Source organism: Aethalodelphis obliquidens, unplaced genomic scaffold (assembly GCF_003676395.1).
Source record: "Aethalodelphis obliquidens isolate GAN/ISIS:26980383/991018 unplaced genomic scaffold, ASM367639v1 scaffold69, whole genome shotgun sequence".
NCBI classification, from domain to species: domain Eukaryota; kingdom Metazoa; phylum Chordata; class Mammalia; order Artiodactyla; family Delphinidae; genus Aethalodelphis; species Aethalodelphis obliquidens.
The window spans coordinates 7892469-7906194 of record NW_020838013.1 but is presented as its reverse complement, the minus strand read 5'-3'; the positions used below and the strand labels follow the sequence as shown (position 1 = coordinate 7906194).

General features: G+C 65.1%; 1 protein-coding gene across 34 annotated transcripts in view; it reads left to right on the top strand.

Annotated features, from left to right (window-relative positions):
- The first annotated feature begins 1025 nt into the window (after positions 1 to 1025).
- The window catches only part of SLC67A1 (solute carrier family 67 member 1), a 31489-nt gene continuing 18788 nt past the window's right edge, over positions 1026 to 13726 (top strand). For 6 of the 34 annotated variants that reach the window (XR_003429416.1, XM_027090201.1, XM_027090186.1 and 3 more), the window contains exons 1-4: positions 2322 to 3523; positions 5501 to 5598; positions 6573 to 6684; positions 7169 to 7301. Coding sequence is in view for 30 of the 34 variants with exons in the window: in XM_027090201.1 (XP_026946002.1) it covers positions 3178 to 3523; positions 5501 to 5598; positions 6573 to 6684; positions 7169 to 7301 (689 nt within the window). In the remaining 4 variants the exon portion in view is untranslated. The other 28 variants (XR_003429419.1, XR_003429418.1, XM_027090187.1 and 25 more) reach the window with 20 other exon arrangements.

Below are 13726 nucleotides of genomic sequence, written 5' to 3'. Positions count from 1 at the left end.
CCCTTAACCCAACTACCTCCAAGGTGGTGCTCACAGACTGAGGCCAGGCCCCTGGTGCCTGCGGTGGGCTGGGGTGCCCCTCGTAAGGATGCGACTTCAGGGACAGCTACCAAGCTGAGTCTGAGCTCCTGGGGATGCTGTGAGGGGCACAGGTGCTGCTGTGGGGTCTGGACACCCTCCTGCTGGCCAAGGCCCGAAACTGTGCCTCACCTGGGCTGGGAAGGTAAGCTCTGGCGGAGACCTGCCCCCAGCCCTGGTCCTGCCCCAGCCAAAACCTCCTTGGCGTCCCTGAAGAGGTGACGTTGAGGTGGGCCCCTTGGGGAATAGTAAGGGTAACAGGCACTGTTCCCTGGACCCGCATCAACCCCTCCTGCGTTCATCTCGTCCTGAGTCAGGGCCCTAAATACTACCTCGATGCAGAAGACGCCCTGTGGTACCCCCAGCTCAGACCCCACGCTCCTGCACCTGTGTGTGACCCACGTCTCCACCCCCTCGAGCACTGAGCCCCAGCAGGTTCTCCCCTCAAGATCCCACACTCACACCCTGGTTCCTTCCCGGCTGATGGACACCACCCAGACCCTCCGTCAGCTGCTCCTTTCCCGGCTTTGCAGACTCTCCCGCTCCACTGCCACCTCCTACCCAAGTCCACGTCCCCCCTCTCAGGACTGCAGAAGTGTCTCTACACTGGCCAACCCCCTTTGGTCCCTGATCAGCTAGAGGTTCCTTCTAGAACAAAAGAGCTTAGGACCCTGCCACGGCTCCGCGGCACGCAGAGCCAGCCTACGTGCTTGCAATCCGTGTATCATTTCCTTATGCGTCCCACGTATTGGGTTCTGTCTGCCCTCTCCCACACACGCAGACCCACGTGCACACACACACGCCTGTACACGCCCGTGTTGCAGCCCATCACCAGGCAGTGGGTGTGTGGTGGTGGTAAGGGGGACTCCAGCCCCCTGGATCCTGCCAGCTCATCCTTAGGACTCTGCAGAGGTGTCACCTCCTCTGAGACGCCCTCCTCCCCAGCCCTGCTCAGATAAGCCTCACCCAGAAGAACTTCAGCAAGTTTCTCTGAGAGGCTGTGAGTGCCCCGGGGCTGGGAGTGGGTCCAGGGGGAGTGCAGTTGCAGGGCTAGGAGAGCACTTTTCCCACACTCCCTGGGACCAGGAAGCTCCCTGCCCACAGAGCCTGTCCTGACAGATACTTAGGCTGGATCCCATCGCTTCTGCTCCAACCAGTTCCACGCCACCCGTAGGCCCTGCGTGACGCAGGGAGAGGTGAGTAACCAGCCCCTTCCTGCCCACCCCGCGCATCTGGACTGAAGTCTTCCTCCACCTCAGGCCCACTCCCCCTGCAGACTTAGGACCCCCTAGCCCCTCCCTGAAAGGCCCCACAGCAGGCCTGGGGCTTCAGCTGGACTTTGGCCTGCCCTCCCGGGCCCTGCAGGGGCGGCTCCGAGGCTGCCTGGCCCTCCTGTCTCAGGCTTCTCGACCCTGAAGTTAGAAAACTGGTGAGCTGTGGTTAGCACACGGCAGAGGGGATGTTGGTTTTGACGCTTGGCCTGGCTCTGGGCTGCAGGGCAGGTGGTGGAGTAGCAGAGTCCTGCACGGGCATCTGGTTACTCATCTGCGAAATCGTGCCTGGACCCAAGGGGGAGTCTGTGTGCCCCCCGGGGGGCTCCGGCAGGGGTTCTGGGTGGCTGCAAGGGGGCCACGCCCGGTCCCGCGGAGGGACAGCGTGAAGCCATGTGAACCTGCATATCGTGGGGCTCTGATGGCCTTGAGCAAGCCGGTGAGGTCGCCGCAGAGTGAAATGAGGAAAACCGGCGTCTCAGGAACTCCCAGCAGCCTCCCGCTCTGGGGGGGAGGGGGGGAGGGGCCCAGGAGCGGTTCCCAGAAACGCTCTTCTCTCCCTGCCCCTCCTCTGAGTCTCTTTGCAGACCCTAGGCTGGGGGCAAGCCGGGGTGGGGGGGGGGCAAGCCAAGCACTGCCCCCACCCCTCCCCTTACCTCCACCCCTCCCCCTCCCATCCTTCTTCCCAGCCTGTCTCGAGTCCCTCCGTCCCTCCCCCTCCCCACCCTGCCCACCCCAAGCCCGGACCGGACACCAGTACTGCTCGAGAGATCTGAGTTCCCGCCTCCCCCGAGGACCTGGGAGAAAAGCTGGAGGGAGCCGGTCCCGGCAAAGCCGGGCCGGGGAGGGAGCAGGCGGCGTAGGGTCCGGGGCCGCGGAGTGGGGCGGGGCCCTCGGGGGGCGTGTCAGGTTTGCCCAATGAGAGTGCGGAGGCCGGGAGGGGCGGGGGTCAGCCTCCGGGACGGGGGGGAGTTCACCCCTGGAGGGTGGGTGTCCCAGGTCCCCCGGAGAGGGTGGGTGCCCGAGCCCTGCCCCGATGGGCCAGGCCGGAGCTCACCAGGAGGGCTCGCCTCACCAGGACGGTGCCCAAGCTGACCCCTACGAAGGCAGGTACCCGAGCTCGCTCCCGCAGGGCGGCCCCTGACCCACACCCCGCGCGGTGTCGAGCCCCCGCCAGCCGGGTGCCCCTGACCCGCTGCTCTCAGCCTCTGGCCCGCTCCCCGCCAAGCTCCCCGCACCCCGGGTCCCCTCTTGGTGTCACCGCATCCCCACCCCTGGCCTAGGCTCTGAAGGCCGCCCTTTGGCCCAACCGTACAGCCGGGTGTCCATCTGGCAAAACTGGAGGCCTCCGTGGAACCGCGGAATCTGGCGCCAGCCGATGGGGGTGGGGGGAGCAGACAGGGCCCTGCTGCCGGAGGTGAGGCGGAGCTGCCCTGCCTGGGGGCCTGCGAGGCTGAGCCGTCGCCCACCCCCACCCCCAGGCCACTCCAGAAGCCCCTGTGGTTGTGGCTGGAGGAGCTGGGCAAAGTAGGCCGCACTCTGACGGCCGCTGCGCACTGGCGGCGGGAGGGTGCACCGTGGGCCTGAAGATCCCCCAGACCCCCAGCGCAGAGACCCAGCCAGCCCCGTAACCACAGGAGCCACCTACCTGAGCCGCAGTCGGCAACCACTCTGGGCCTCTGTTTCCCTCTAAAAATGGGGCACTGAGACCAGCCCATGCTGGAGGGGAGGGTCCCTGTCTCCGGTTCCGTGGTGGCTGTGTGCCCAGAGACCCAGAGTTGTCTGTCGTGGAGGGGGAGAGCCACTTGTGGTCTTCTCCAAGAGCCAGATGGGCCCTAGGTCGCACGGCGAGGGGCTGGAGATGCCCCGTCCGGCATCCCCGTCCTCTCCCACGGGCCCTCTCAGGGCCGCCTGCCTCCTGCCCCATGACTCAGCACCTTTGCCCAGCTCAGCAGGACTTTTGCCCCCTGCCCTCTCCTCCAGCCTCCTGTTCGGATCCCTACGGGGTCTCCCAGCAACGCCTGCCCAGGATGCGGGAAGTCAGGGCCTCCAGGGGCCAGGGCCGGTCCCCCAGCAGGACTGGCACTCTGGACCTGTCCCGGGTCATGCTGCTCGTGTACGTGCTGGCAGCCCTGGAGCTCGCCTGCCTCTTCATGCAGTTCTCAGTCATGCCAGTGAGTACCCCTCCACAGGCAGCCTGGTCACCGGCGTGCCCTCGCCGCCCCTCTCACCTTCCATCTCTGCCCTGGTGACGGCCGGGGGTCGGGCCTCATGCTGCCCAGGCTCCTCGCGCTGGGGACCCCTTGCCATGCTGGAGCTAAGTTAAGGCACCCGGGAACTACGCCTCTGGATGCCCCCCTTCAGCACGTCCTGCGCTCCGGCTGCACCACCAGCTGTCCCCATGACAGCCCCCCTCCCCACGGCTGCCCTAGCACATACCTCCCGCCCCGCCTGGGGGCATTTGCCCTACGGATCCGCCACCCCGACACCTGCTCAGCTCACTTTCTAGTCCCACTCAGGCCTCTGCTCAGGTCTCCTCCGGGGCGGGGCCCTCCCTCCAACACCTGCCAGGTACCCGGGGTCACTTGCCCTCCCGTCCTGGCTGGTCCGTCCGCATGCAGCTTGCCCACACCCCACATTGTACTTCATGGCATTAGATTATTTCTGTCTCTCCAACCAGGATGTGAGGGCAGGACTGCTCCAGCTCATTCTGTGCCGCCTCCCTGGGTCTGGAATTCTGCCCGGCCATAGCTGCCCCTTGGTTTAAGTGGCCATTGTGGCTGCTGGGCCCGGACACCCACCCTCCTCCTCCGTGCACTCTTGTTTACTCATTCAACACCGCCCTGTGGGGTCTCACCCTCCTGGGGGCAAGAGCACCCAGGGGACTTTGGAAGACCCAGAGCCCCAGAGATCCTTATCTGTCTGCTCCGGGTGGGACCATGGCACTAGCCGCTGGCCACTCACCAGGAGATTCTGATGAGCAGCCTGGGCCCGGGGATCTGGGTGGGAGGGGGTATTGCCTTTGTCACAATTCCGGCCTTGGCAGGGCTCCCTGGCCAGACAGTGAGCCCAACACCCCCACTTCCCAAGCCCAGCTCACTTCCACCGAATGGCTTGGTCTGAGCCCTTTCTCCTCTCCTTGGTAGCCAGGTACCTTGCTGTCCTCATCACAACATGGGTGACAACCATCCCTCCCTTGGAGAGTTGGTGCTGGGGCAATGAGAGAACAGTTGAAATCCTTAGCACGCGGGGCACAGAGCAGCTGCTGGTGCCACCTCTCCTCCCACTGGCTCTCCCAAGAGAGGCACGTGTTTGTTCAACCAATGCTCGCAGGTACTCTGAGCACCTGGTCTCAGAACTCTGAATACCGCAAAGTGCACCCCTGCCGCTGGTGGTCCTGGGCGTTGGTGACACCCACCGGCAGTAAACAGTGCATAGTTAGACTGTGCTGCAGGAAGGGCGCTGGGGGTGCCGAGGAATGTGGCAGGTTCGGGGTCAGCAGGGCCTCCCTGAGAAGGCGACCCCGAGCAAAGCCTTAAAAGAGACACGGGAGTGACCTAGCCAGTGCAAAGGCCGTGGGGCAGTAGTGAGACAAGTGCTGGAGAGGGGAGAAGGAGCTGAGCCCAGGAGTTGCTGATGGATGGGATACAGGCGTGCGAGAAACGGAGGGCTCAGGGATGACACTGCGGATTTGGACCTGAGCCCTTGGAAGGGTGGAAGCATCAACGGTGGAGCAGAGGAGCTGGTCTTGGAGGGAGACCGGGAGTCAGTTCTGGACGTGCTGAGCTCCAGGTGCTTTTAGACACCACGTGCAGAGCCAGAGTAGAATGGGATTTGCCCTCGCCCATCTGAGGTGAACCCCAAAGAGGGGAAGGAGGGGCCCGCAACTGCCTGCACTGAGTACCGAGCCCCTGGAGCCTGGACCCAAAGCCCCTGTCGGGCTCCCCGCTACAAGATAAGCAGCCGGTTACCCCAGGGCCGCTGAGTGCCAGGGCCACGGGTCCCCCCATGTGCACTGCGGAGTGCCAGACCCTCAACCCCCTCCCACCCTGCTCAGGGCTACCCCTCCTACGCCCTGCCCATGGAGGACCCCAGATTGCAGATGCTGGGGTCCTTCCAGGCCCTTCCCATGGACCCCGCCTATGTTTCAGTACCTGTCCCGGAGGCTGGGCCTGGACTCTGTTGCCTTCGGCTACCAGCAGACCATCTTTGGCGTGCTTCAGCTGTTGGGCGGGCCCGTGTTTGGCAGGTAACATGGGGCAGGGAAGTTTGGGGGCCCTCACCCCATGATGATCCAGGCCCGCCATTTGGAGGTCATGGCCTGGGTTATGCCAGGTTCCCAAACCTCACACTGGGCCCCACTAGAGAGATGGCAGCCGCTGCTTCATGGACGGCCAGCCCGCAGCACAGAGCGGCTTTAGTCCCTTTAAGACTGGGTTAAGCCCCTGCTCCCAGGGTATCTCCACCCCTAACTTCCACGAATTCTGGTTTGTGGCCAGACCCAGAGAGAGGATTTAATTGGTGAGACCCTCATGGCTATAAATGCCCCGCCCCACTGAGCCGGGGGGTCCCACCAGCAACTTTTCTGGAAAAGAATATTCTGGGGACTGGAACCCCCCAGACTCCCGCTAGCCTCAGCGGGGGCGCTGGGCTCAGGGACGTGACAGCAGACATCCTCTTGCAAAGCCTGCCATGGACAGATCAACGTGGCAGGAGTCAGATTTCTAGAGTTACTCCACAGAAAAGAAGGGTCTCCAGACCCGGTAGCATCGGACAGAGCAGAGCCCCGGGGTGGGGGGAGGGGCGGTTGCCCAGGCTTCAGCCTGGGAAGCGCTTTCTGTAAAATAAGGACATCCCCTTGGTACATTTGCATCCCACGAGTTATTCACACAGGCGTGGGAATGACCGTGTGGGTCACAGCCCCCCGAGGTCACTGAAAACTGTCCCACTGGAAGGATGGAGAAACAGGCCCTGAGACGAGGCAGCCCAGCAGCCCAGCAGGGCCCTGGGCGCCCCCGCCCACCCTTGCAGCACCGGGCCTCCCTGATCAGCCCCGTGGGGGCACTGCGGCCCGGTTCCCCGGCCGTCCCAAGGGGTTGTTGTGGGGCCGAGGAGCGGGAAGCCTGCCTCACACCTGTGAGGGTCACAGGTGTGGGGCCCCCAGGTTCGCAGACCAGCGCGGGGCGCGGGCAGCGTTCACACTCTCCTTCCTGGCGTCCTCAGCGCTCTACCTGCTCCTGGCTGTCGCCTGCAGCCCGGCCCTGCCCGGCGTGCCCTTACTCTTTGCCTCGCGCCTGCCCGGCGCCCTCATGCACACGCTGCCAGGTAGGGCCAGGTAGGGCGCCTTCCGGCCTGCTGGAGGACTATGGGTGGGGGGCGGGAACGGGTCGGAATAGCCAGGGCCAAGGGTGGGACCGGAGGGAGGCGGGGGAGCTTGGTGTGGGCGTGGCCTGAGCCAGGGGTTGGGGCGGAGACCACTCCCAGGGTGGCGGTCTAGCCTGGAGAACAGGACCGAGATGGAGGGGTGATGCGGGGGCGTAGCCCGCGGAAGGGGTCAGGTCCGAGGTGAGGAATAATGGGGTGTGGCCTGTGCCGCGACCAGGGTGGGGAGCACGCGGCCTGGGGGCACGTCGGGGTCCCGCGGGTGATGTGGGGGGTGGCTGGGGGTGGGGGCAGGTCAGAGGAGTGGAGTGGTGTGAGGGCGTGGCCTGTGGCTCGGGTCTGGGGTGCGGGGATGGCGAGGTGTGGCCTGGGTCCGTAGGCCACAAGACGGTCGGCGAGGGGGCCGCGCTTGTCAGCACCCCCGTCCCACCCCGTAGCCGCCCAGATGGCCATCACGGACCTGTCTGCGCCTGAGGAGCGGCCCGCGGCCCTGGGCCGGTTGGGTCTGTGCTTCGGCGTTGGCGTCATCTTCGGCTCCCTGCTCGGCGGGACCCTGAGCAGCACGTGCGGGTGAGTGTCCGGGGCGGGGACCCGGTCGTGGGGGGGGGGGGGGGGGGGCCGACGAGGCGGGGTGTGGGTACGGGTCAGGACGGCCAAGGCTGGGTCGGTTCTGCGCCGCGCTCCGGCCCTCAGCCCAGCCCCGCCACTTCTCCGGGCCTTGGTTTCCCCATGTGCACGCTGAGCGGGTGGGGTCCATGGGAGGGTGACCTGCAGGAACCTACAGCTGGGGGTGGCCATCCGGGGCGTGGCCTTGCTAGGAGTGGTGGGCAGGGCCCGCGGGGACGCGGCCCTCAGGGGGCAGTGCAGCCAGCAAATGAGGGAGTGGCCAGCAGGGGGCAGTGCGGTCGGCAGACGTGAGCGTGGCCAGCAGGCGGCAGCGCGGCCGGCAGACGGGCGTGGCCAGCAGTGGCGTTACGGCCGGAAGACGTGGGCGGGGCAGGAAGACGTGGGCGGGGCGGCCGGTTGGGGGCGCCATCGCCGCATGCTGCATCCGCACCAGGTCCGTGCGCTCGGGCTGCTCCTTCCTGGGAGGTCCCACCCTGAACCTAAAGGAACCAGACGGCAGGCCTTGGGGGCGGGGTGATGGTGCCATCACCTCCCTGCGATGGGGTTGCTGTGGGCAGCCAGACCCCTTGCCTCCAGAAGGAGCGAGGGTGGCTTGCGGGGATAAAAAGCTAGCGTGTGTGAACTAAAGGTCTCTATTGCCCTCACCACCACCCCCCGAGTTTTGCGCACACAGGGGTCCGGGGGCTAAACTCAACTCCTGCCCAGCGTCCTGAGAGCCTGTGGGCGGCAGCTCTCACATGTGGTCTGCAGAGTGGACCCCATTCCAGGGACAGACCCTGCAGTGGGGTTGCACAGAGCCGTCTGTTCCAGTGGCCCTAGGCGTGCATACCCTTGGACTTAGGACACCTGGCCCTGGAGAGGCCTTGCCTGGCCAGGGAGGAAGCTTCTGCTGCTTCCCCCTATGCTGCCCCACCCCCGTTCCTCCCCCAGGTGCTCCGACACCCACTCAAAACCAGCTTCCTACATAGGAATGGACTTTGCACCTTACCTTCATTCAGGCCCAAGACCTTGGTTTTGCTCTGGGGAGGCAGGTGCCCGGCCCAGCTGTGGGTGGAGGCCCTGTGCCAGCTGGTGCCCCGCCCACCCTGCCTGGGCCTGGATGAGCTGCCCTGGGCCTCCATTCAGGCGAGGGGCCTTCCTGCTGTCTGAACCACACGTGCATGCACTCAGCATGAGGCCAGCACCTGGCCCTGCATCTTGGATGACCCTATGCCGGGGCCCCTGGGGGCCTTAGTTTCCCCAGGTTCCCTGAGTGCCCCCAGACCAGCCCCAGACTTGAGAGCCGATGATGGCTGAGCCCCAGGGATTGGGGGACAGGAGGGCACAGTGGCCTTGTCAAGGCAGCTCCCTCTCTCGAGGGAGGTCTGTTCAAGGCCTCCGCCCCCACCCCCTCCCCATCATTTCCTCAGAGCTGGGTTGGGGATGGCCGGCTCTGCTAAGTGCTGTGAGCAGGAGGGTGGGGTGCAGAGGGCAGGACTGCTTCATTCATTTCCCCCTCGATGTTTATTGAACACCTATTAAGTGCCCCTGGGATTCCAGGTTCTGGGATACAGTGGTGAACAGGACAGGCGAGTCCTCAGATGAAATGAACGTGATGTGTATTCCTATAACGTCAGGCTGGAGGACATCTGGGGAGGCAAGAGATAGCAAGTGCAAAGGCCCTGAGGTTGGGGAAGCGAGAAGACCCGTGTGGCTGGAGTGGAGGAGAAGGGGTGCGCAGTGGGTCAGGCCATGGAGCCCTGGGAGGCATGAGCAGGGGCAGGGGATGAGCTGGCTGCTGTGTCGAGAATGTGGAGGCTAGGGCCACCTCAGGGAGACCAGAGAGGTGGCTACTGAATCAGTCCAGGTGGGAGAGGACGGCAGGGGGACAAGGGATGGGGTGGGGAGAGGGCAGGGGCAGGTTCTGGCTTGGTTTTGCTGATGGCTGGGGTGTAAGTGTAAACTCAAGGCCGTGCCCAGACTCCGGGGCTGGCCCTGGGGGAGTCGAGGGCCTCGCTGAGATCTGAGCTGCCAGGGTGCCGGCAGGAGTTGGGTCTCCGTCAGGATGAGTGTGTGCTCAGCACACACTTGAAGGAACCCCAGAGTGGGTGGCTGGGCGGGGGAGTCTGAGCTGGAGGACAGTGGGGCTGTGTCCTCGAGTGGGTGGCTTCTTAGCCCTGGGAACTGCTTAAGATGGAGGCTGGTGCCCAGCACTTCATGTTAGAAGCCGGGGATCGGGAAAAGGTACCAGGAGGACCAGAAGGGAGGGCGATCCAGGGAGATATCCAGGCGTGTGGGTCAAGGATGGGACCCTGCGCCCGTGACGGATTCCGCCTGAACCAGGGCTGTCTCTCTCCATGTGCGATGAGGGCGGAGCCTGCTTTGGTAGATGGACCAGGGTCAGGAGAAAGAGGACCTCTGTCCTCAGGGAGGAAAGAAAGAGGGTCAGCGGCTGCAGAGTAAGGAGGGGCACCAGGGGCGTGAGGAGGGTGCTGGGAAGGGAGCGACGACGCAGAGAGGAGCCCCGCTAGCTGCCCCGCACAACAGGGCTTTCAGCGCCCAGACTCGGAGTTCACCTCCCAGCCCAGCCACCTGCTACTGTGGGCCATGGGCAACCTTCCTCACCTTGCCAGCGCCCCTCCCGCCCCCCCCCCCACCACACACAGAGGCCTCCTCTGGCCAGCCCCACCGCACGTTCCCTCCTGCCCTCTGCTCCAGCCCAGCTGCTGACCCAGAAGGCACTCTCACTTCCCTCTCCCTCCCAGTAGCCTCCAGATTCACCCCCACCCCTGCCCTCACCTTCCTGAGCATCCCACTAGCTTCCCTTCTTTCATCCCAAGATCTAAGGCGCTGTGTACACTTCCTTAGACAGGTGGGGAGACCGAGGCCCCGGAGAGGGTAAGACTCCCCCATGGAGCTCCCAGTCTCCATCCGAGGCCCGGGGAAGGGGGGCTCCGGGACCCCGATGCCCCATCTCCCTTGTCCAGCCTCTCTGCTGGCCCACGGCCTGCTCTACCTCTTGGCAAGGCCCAGGCAAGATGTAAAGGCCACACTCCCGCCCCCCCGTTCTTCAATCAAAACTGAGGCACGGTGTGAGGTCTCCCTGCCCACCTCCACCCCGGCCCCCTAAAGGCCCCTGAAGTCCCCAGCCGTGCCCCACCCCCTGCTGGGAAGCAGGTGGAAGGAGGAAGCGGCCTCGGCTGCCGTGGGCTGGGTAGTGGTATAACTGGTTTGGGCCCAGTCTGGAGCTCAGGGCTGGGAGGCCTAGCTCCCATGGAGGACCCAGACCTGGGTCCTGAGTCATTTAGCAGGTGAGGGGGCAGCTCTGTGACTCATGTCCCCCAGCCTGGCGCCTCACAGCCTGGGGAGGCCTCTATCATCCCCTCCCCCAAGTGGGCCGTTTGCCTCTGGGGTGGGCGGCACCAACCTGCTAAGCCCACCAGAGTTGGGTCCCGGGTCGAGGGTGCTCAGGGATTTGAGAAGTGGGGGCCACCTGTCAGACACCGCTGATGGTGAAGGCAGGCAGAGCCCAGGCCTGATGGCTGGACTTAGTGTGTGTGTGGGGGGTCTTTGCAGGACCTCCTGCTCCTCTGAGCGCTGAGGTGCCGCACACAGGCCACAGGTACAGCTGGGCCCGCAGTCCAGCCCCCAAAGGCTGTGTGCCCCGGAGGTGGCCCACCAGGGTAGCCGCTCCTTTAGGTCCAGCCACAGACCCTTGAGGTCAGGCAAACCGGGGCCTCAGTGTCACCGGCTGGCCCTCCTGGGCACTAACTGGCCGGCGTGTGGCCCCGCTCTGACTGCAGCCGTGCGCCGCACCCAGCAGGCCCTGGTGACTCGGCTGGTGTGACCCCGCTGCTTGTCTGGAGGCCTGGGGGGAGCCAGTCGACCCGAGAACCGTATCTCGGCCCTTGGTCCGGGCGAGGGAATGGGAAACCCTTATCCTGCTGACGGAAGGTTTCCGCCTCAGTGACACGGCAGTGTCCCTGGAGTTAATGAGTAGACATCTAGGGCTGCCCTAGCGGCTCTGGGACGGGGTGACTCACGGGTCACCCAGGCGGCCTACCCCACTTGGTGCTGGAGGTGGCTCACCGAGGGTGCGCGGGGCCTCCTGGGTGACCCTCCACCCGAGGGTGTGGAGGTGTCCCCCCATCCCGGGGCTCGTGCCGCCCCTGCAGACAGAACCCGGGTGTTTCAGGCACTAGGAGGTCCATGGACAGGGCACAAATGGCTGAGAGCAGTGGGGCTGGGAACCTCAGCCTAGACCTGTCAGCTGGACAGTGTTCCGGGCAGAGGGGAAGCCCGTGCAAAGGCCCCGGGGCAGGAAGGAGATTGGGGCTTGCCTGGAGGCCTGTGTGGGCAGATGCTCAGGGGACACAGAGGGCTGCAGAGGGTTAGGCCGGACACAGCGTTAGGGGCTTTCTCTGGGACTCGGAAACCAGAGGGGGGCTGACGTCCCACAAGATGGGGTGGACCCACAAGACGTCCATTTTCAGACACCGTTCTAGCCACAGGGCCAGGGACTGTGGATCAGGGGAGGCAGGGGGACTTCTCCCCCGCAAGCTCAGGCTGGATGCCCGGTGCCTCTCAGGATCCCCGCACGGCCAGGCTTCCCATGAAGCCAGCTGACCCCAGCCTGCCCTTCAGTTTGGACAGGACAGGGGTACGCAGCCCGGGAGGCCCTGAGCCCCACGTGCGGCCAGGCCTGGGGACCTTGGCCGAGTGCCATCCCCTCTGGGAGCCCCAGAGCACGCGGGGAGGGAGGGCAGCTCCAGCTGCAGGAGGAGTTGTCCCCTCCAAGCCGGGCAGGAGAGGGACAGCGTCAGGCTCAGAGTCCGCACCGGGTGGGCAGATGGCCAGGCCCGCCACCCTCCTGATAACGTCACGTCGGCAACTTCCGGGCCCTCGAGATAAGGATGAAAGTGGCGTCTGTGTCCGCTGCCATTTGACCAGCACCGGTGGCAGCCGTGGTCAGTTCCAGAGGCCTCCCATCGGCGGGACTCGGGGTGGGCTGCCTCCAGGCTGTCCCAGCCTTGGCATGGGACAGGGGGTCCCGGGAGGGTGACCCCTGTGAGTCTAGCCCTCATTTGCATCTGAGGAAAGGAGGTCACCCAGCAGGGTAGCTACAGAGAAGGGACAGAGAATTCGGGTGCCCTGAGTCTGGCCCGGGGCCCTTTCAGGGTGTCCATGGGTCCATCCGTCCAGTCTCCCATCCACACATTCAACCAAAAATAAAAGGGGGTGGGTAGACAAAGACACGCTAACAGTGCCTGCCTCATGGTCAGTGCCCAGTTTGTAAAAACAGTCCAGTGAGCCAGTGGACAGGTGGCCCAGAGCCCCATCCTGCGCGATTGGCGTCCCAGAGGTCCCCAGGGCCAGAGGCAGACTCTGGGGGTGGGCTGACTGGAGGCCCCCGGGGAGGGGCTCCCGAGCTGTGTCTCGGACGACAGAGCAGCAGTGGGTAGGGGCACGAGGCTGGAGGGCGTCCCCACCGAGAAGGCCCCCGTGTGGGACCCGGGGCTGCCACGCTTTCCTGCCGTCTGTCCACTTTCCTTTCTGCCATTTTGTCTGGGGGAGTCGGAGAGCACTGTGGGTGGGGAAGGACACCCAAGCCTCCCCTGGGGCAGCTGTGGGCCCCGACGCCCTCCCGGGGCCCCCGAGGGCCCCCGTGTCCCCTTCGGTTCACTGACCGCCACACAGGGACAGGAGAGATCTCTGGAGAAGGGGCCTGGCTCCCTGCCACCGCCCCTCACTTGTCACCAGCCTCCCAAAATAGCCATCTAAGCGGCCGCCTCTGCTCTCACGCACTTCCGGGGCATCTGGCAAAGAAAGCTGGTTTTGTCCCTGCCCAGGCCGGCCCGGAGCAGTGACGTGCGGGCCTGTGAGGCCACAGTCCTGAAGAAAGGGCCCCTCTCTCTGACGGTGGCCTGTGGGGCCCGTGCCCGGCCTCATGCCTCCCCCGGGTCCGAGCAGAGGCTTCACTCTGGGGTCCAGTGCCCTCTGACCCTTCCCACCTGGCAGCCAATGGACGCGCCCACTTGTCCGGAACCCCTGCCGCCAGAAAGCCCAAATGTCCAGCATCCTGGGCAGTGGGTATCGGCTTGGGGGCCAGAGATGGGCCCGTCTGGGAGGGGAGAGATCTGTGGCACGTGCAGACTGGACAGTGCCGGCTGCAGCACTGACCAGCTGTGTGAGCCCGGAAACAAGGGGCTGCCGAGGCCCATTCTCTGGTGCTGGAGTCCCCACTGGCTTCCCTGCCTGGGGTTCCCGCAGGAGCCATGCACGTGTATGTGTGCAGGTGCGTGCGCGTGTGTGCACCTGTGGTGGAGTGGGGGCGGGGGAGTCCTCTCTTTGAACTTGGAGGAAGGTCACAGGCAGCTTGTGGCTGCCTC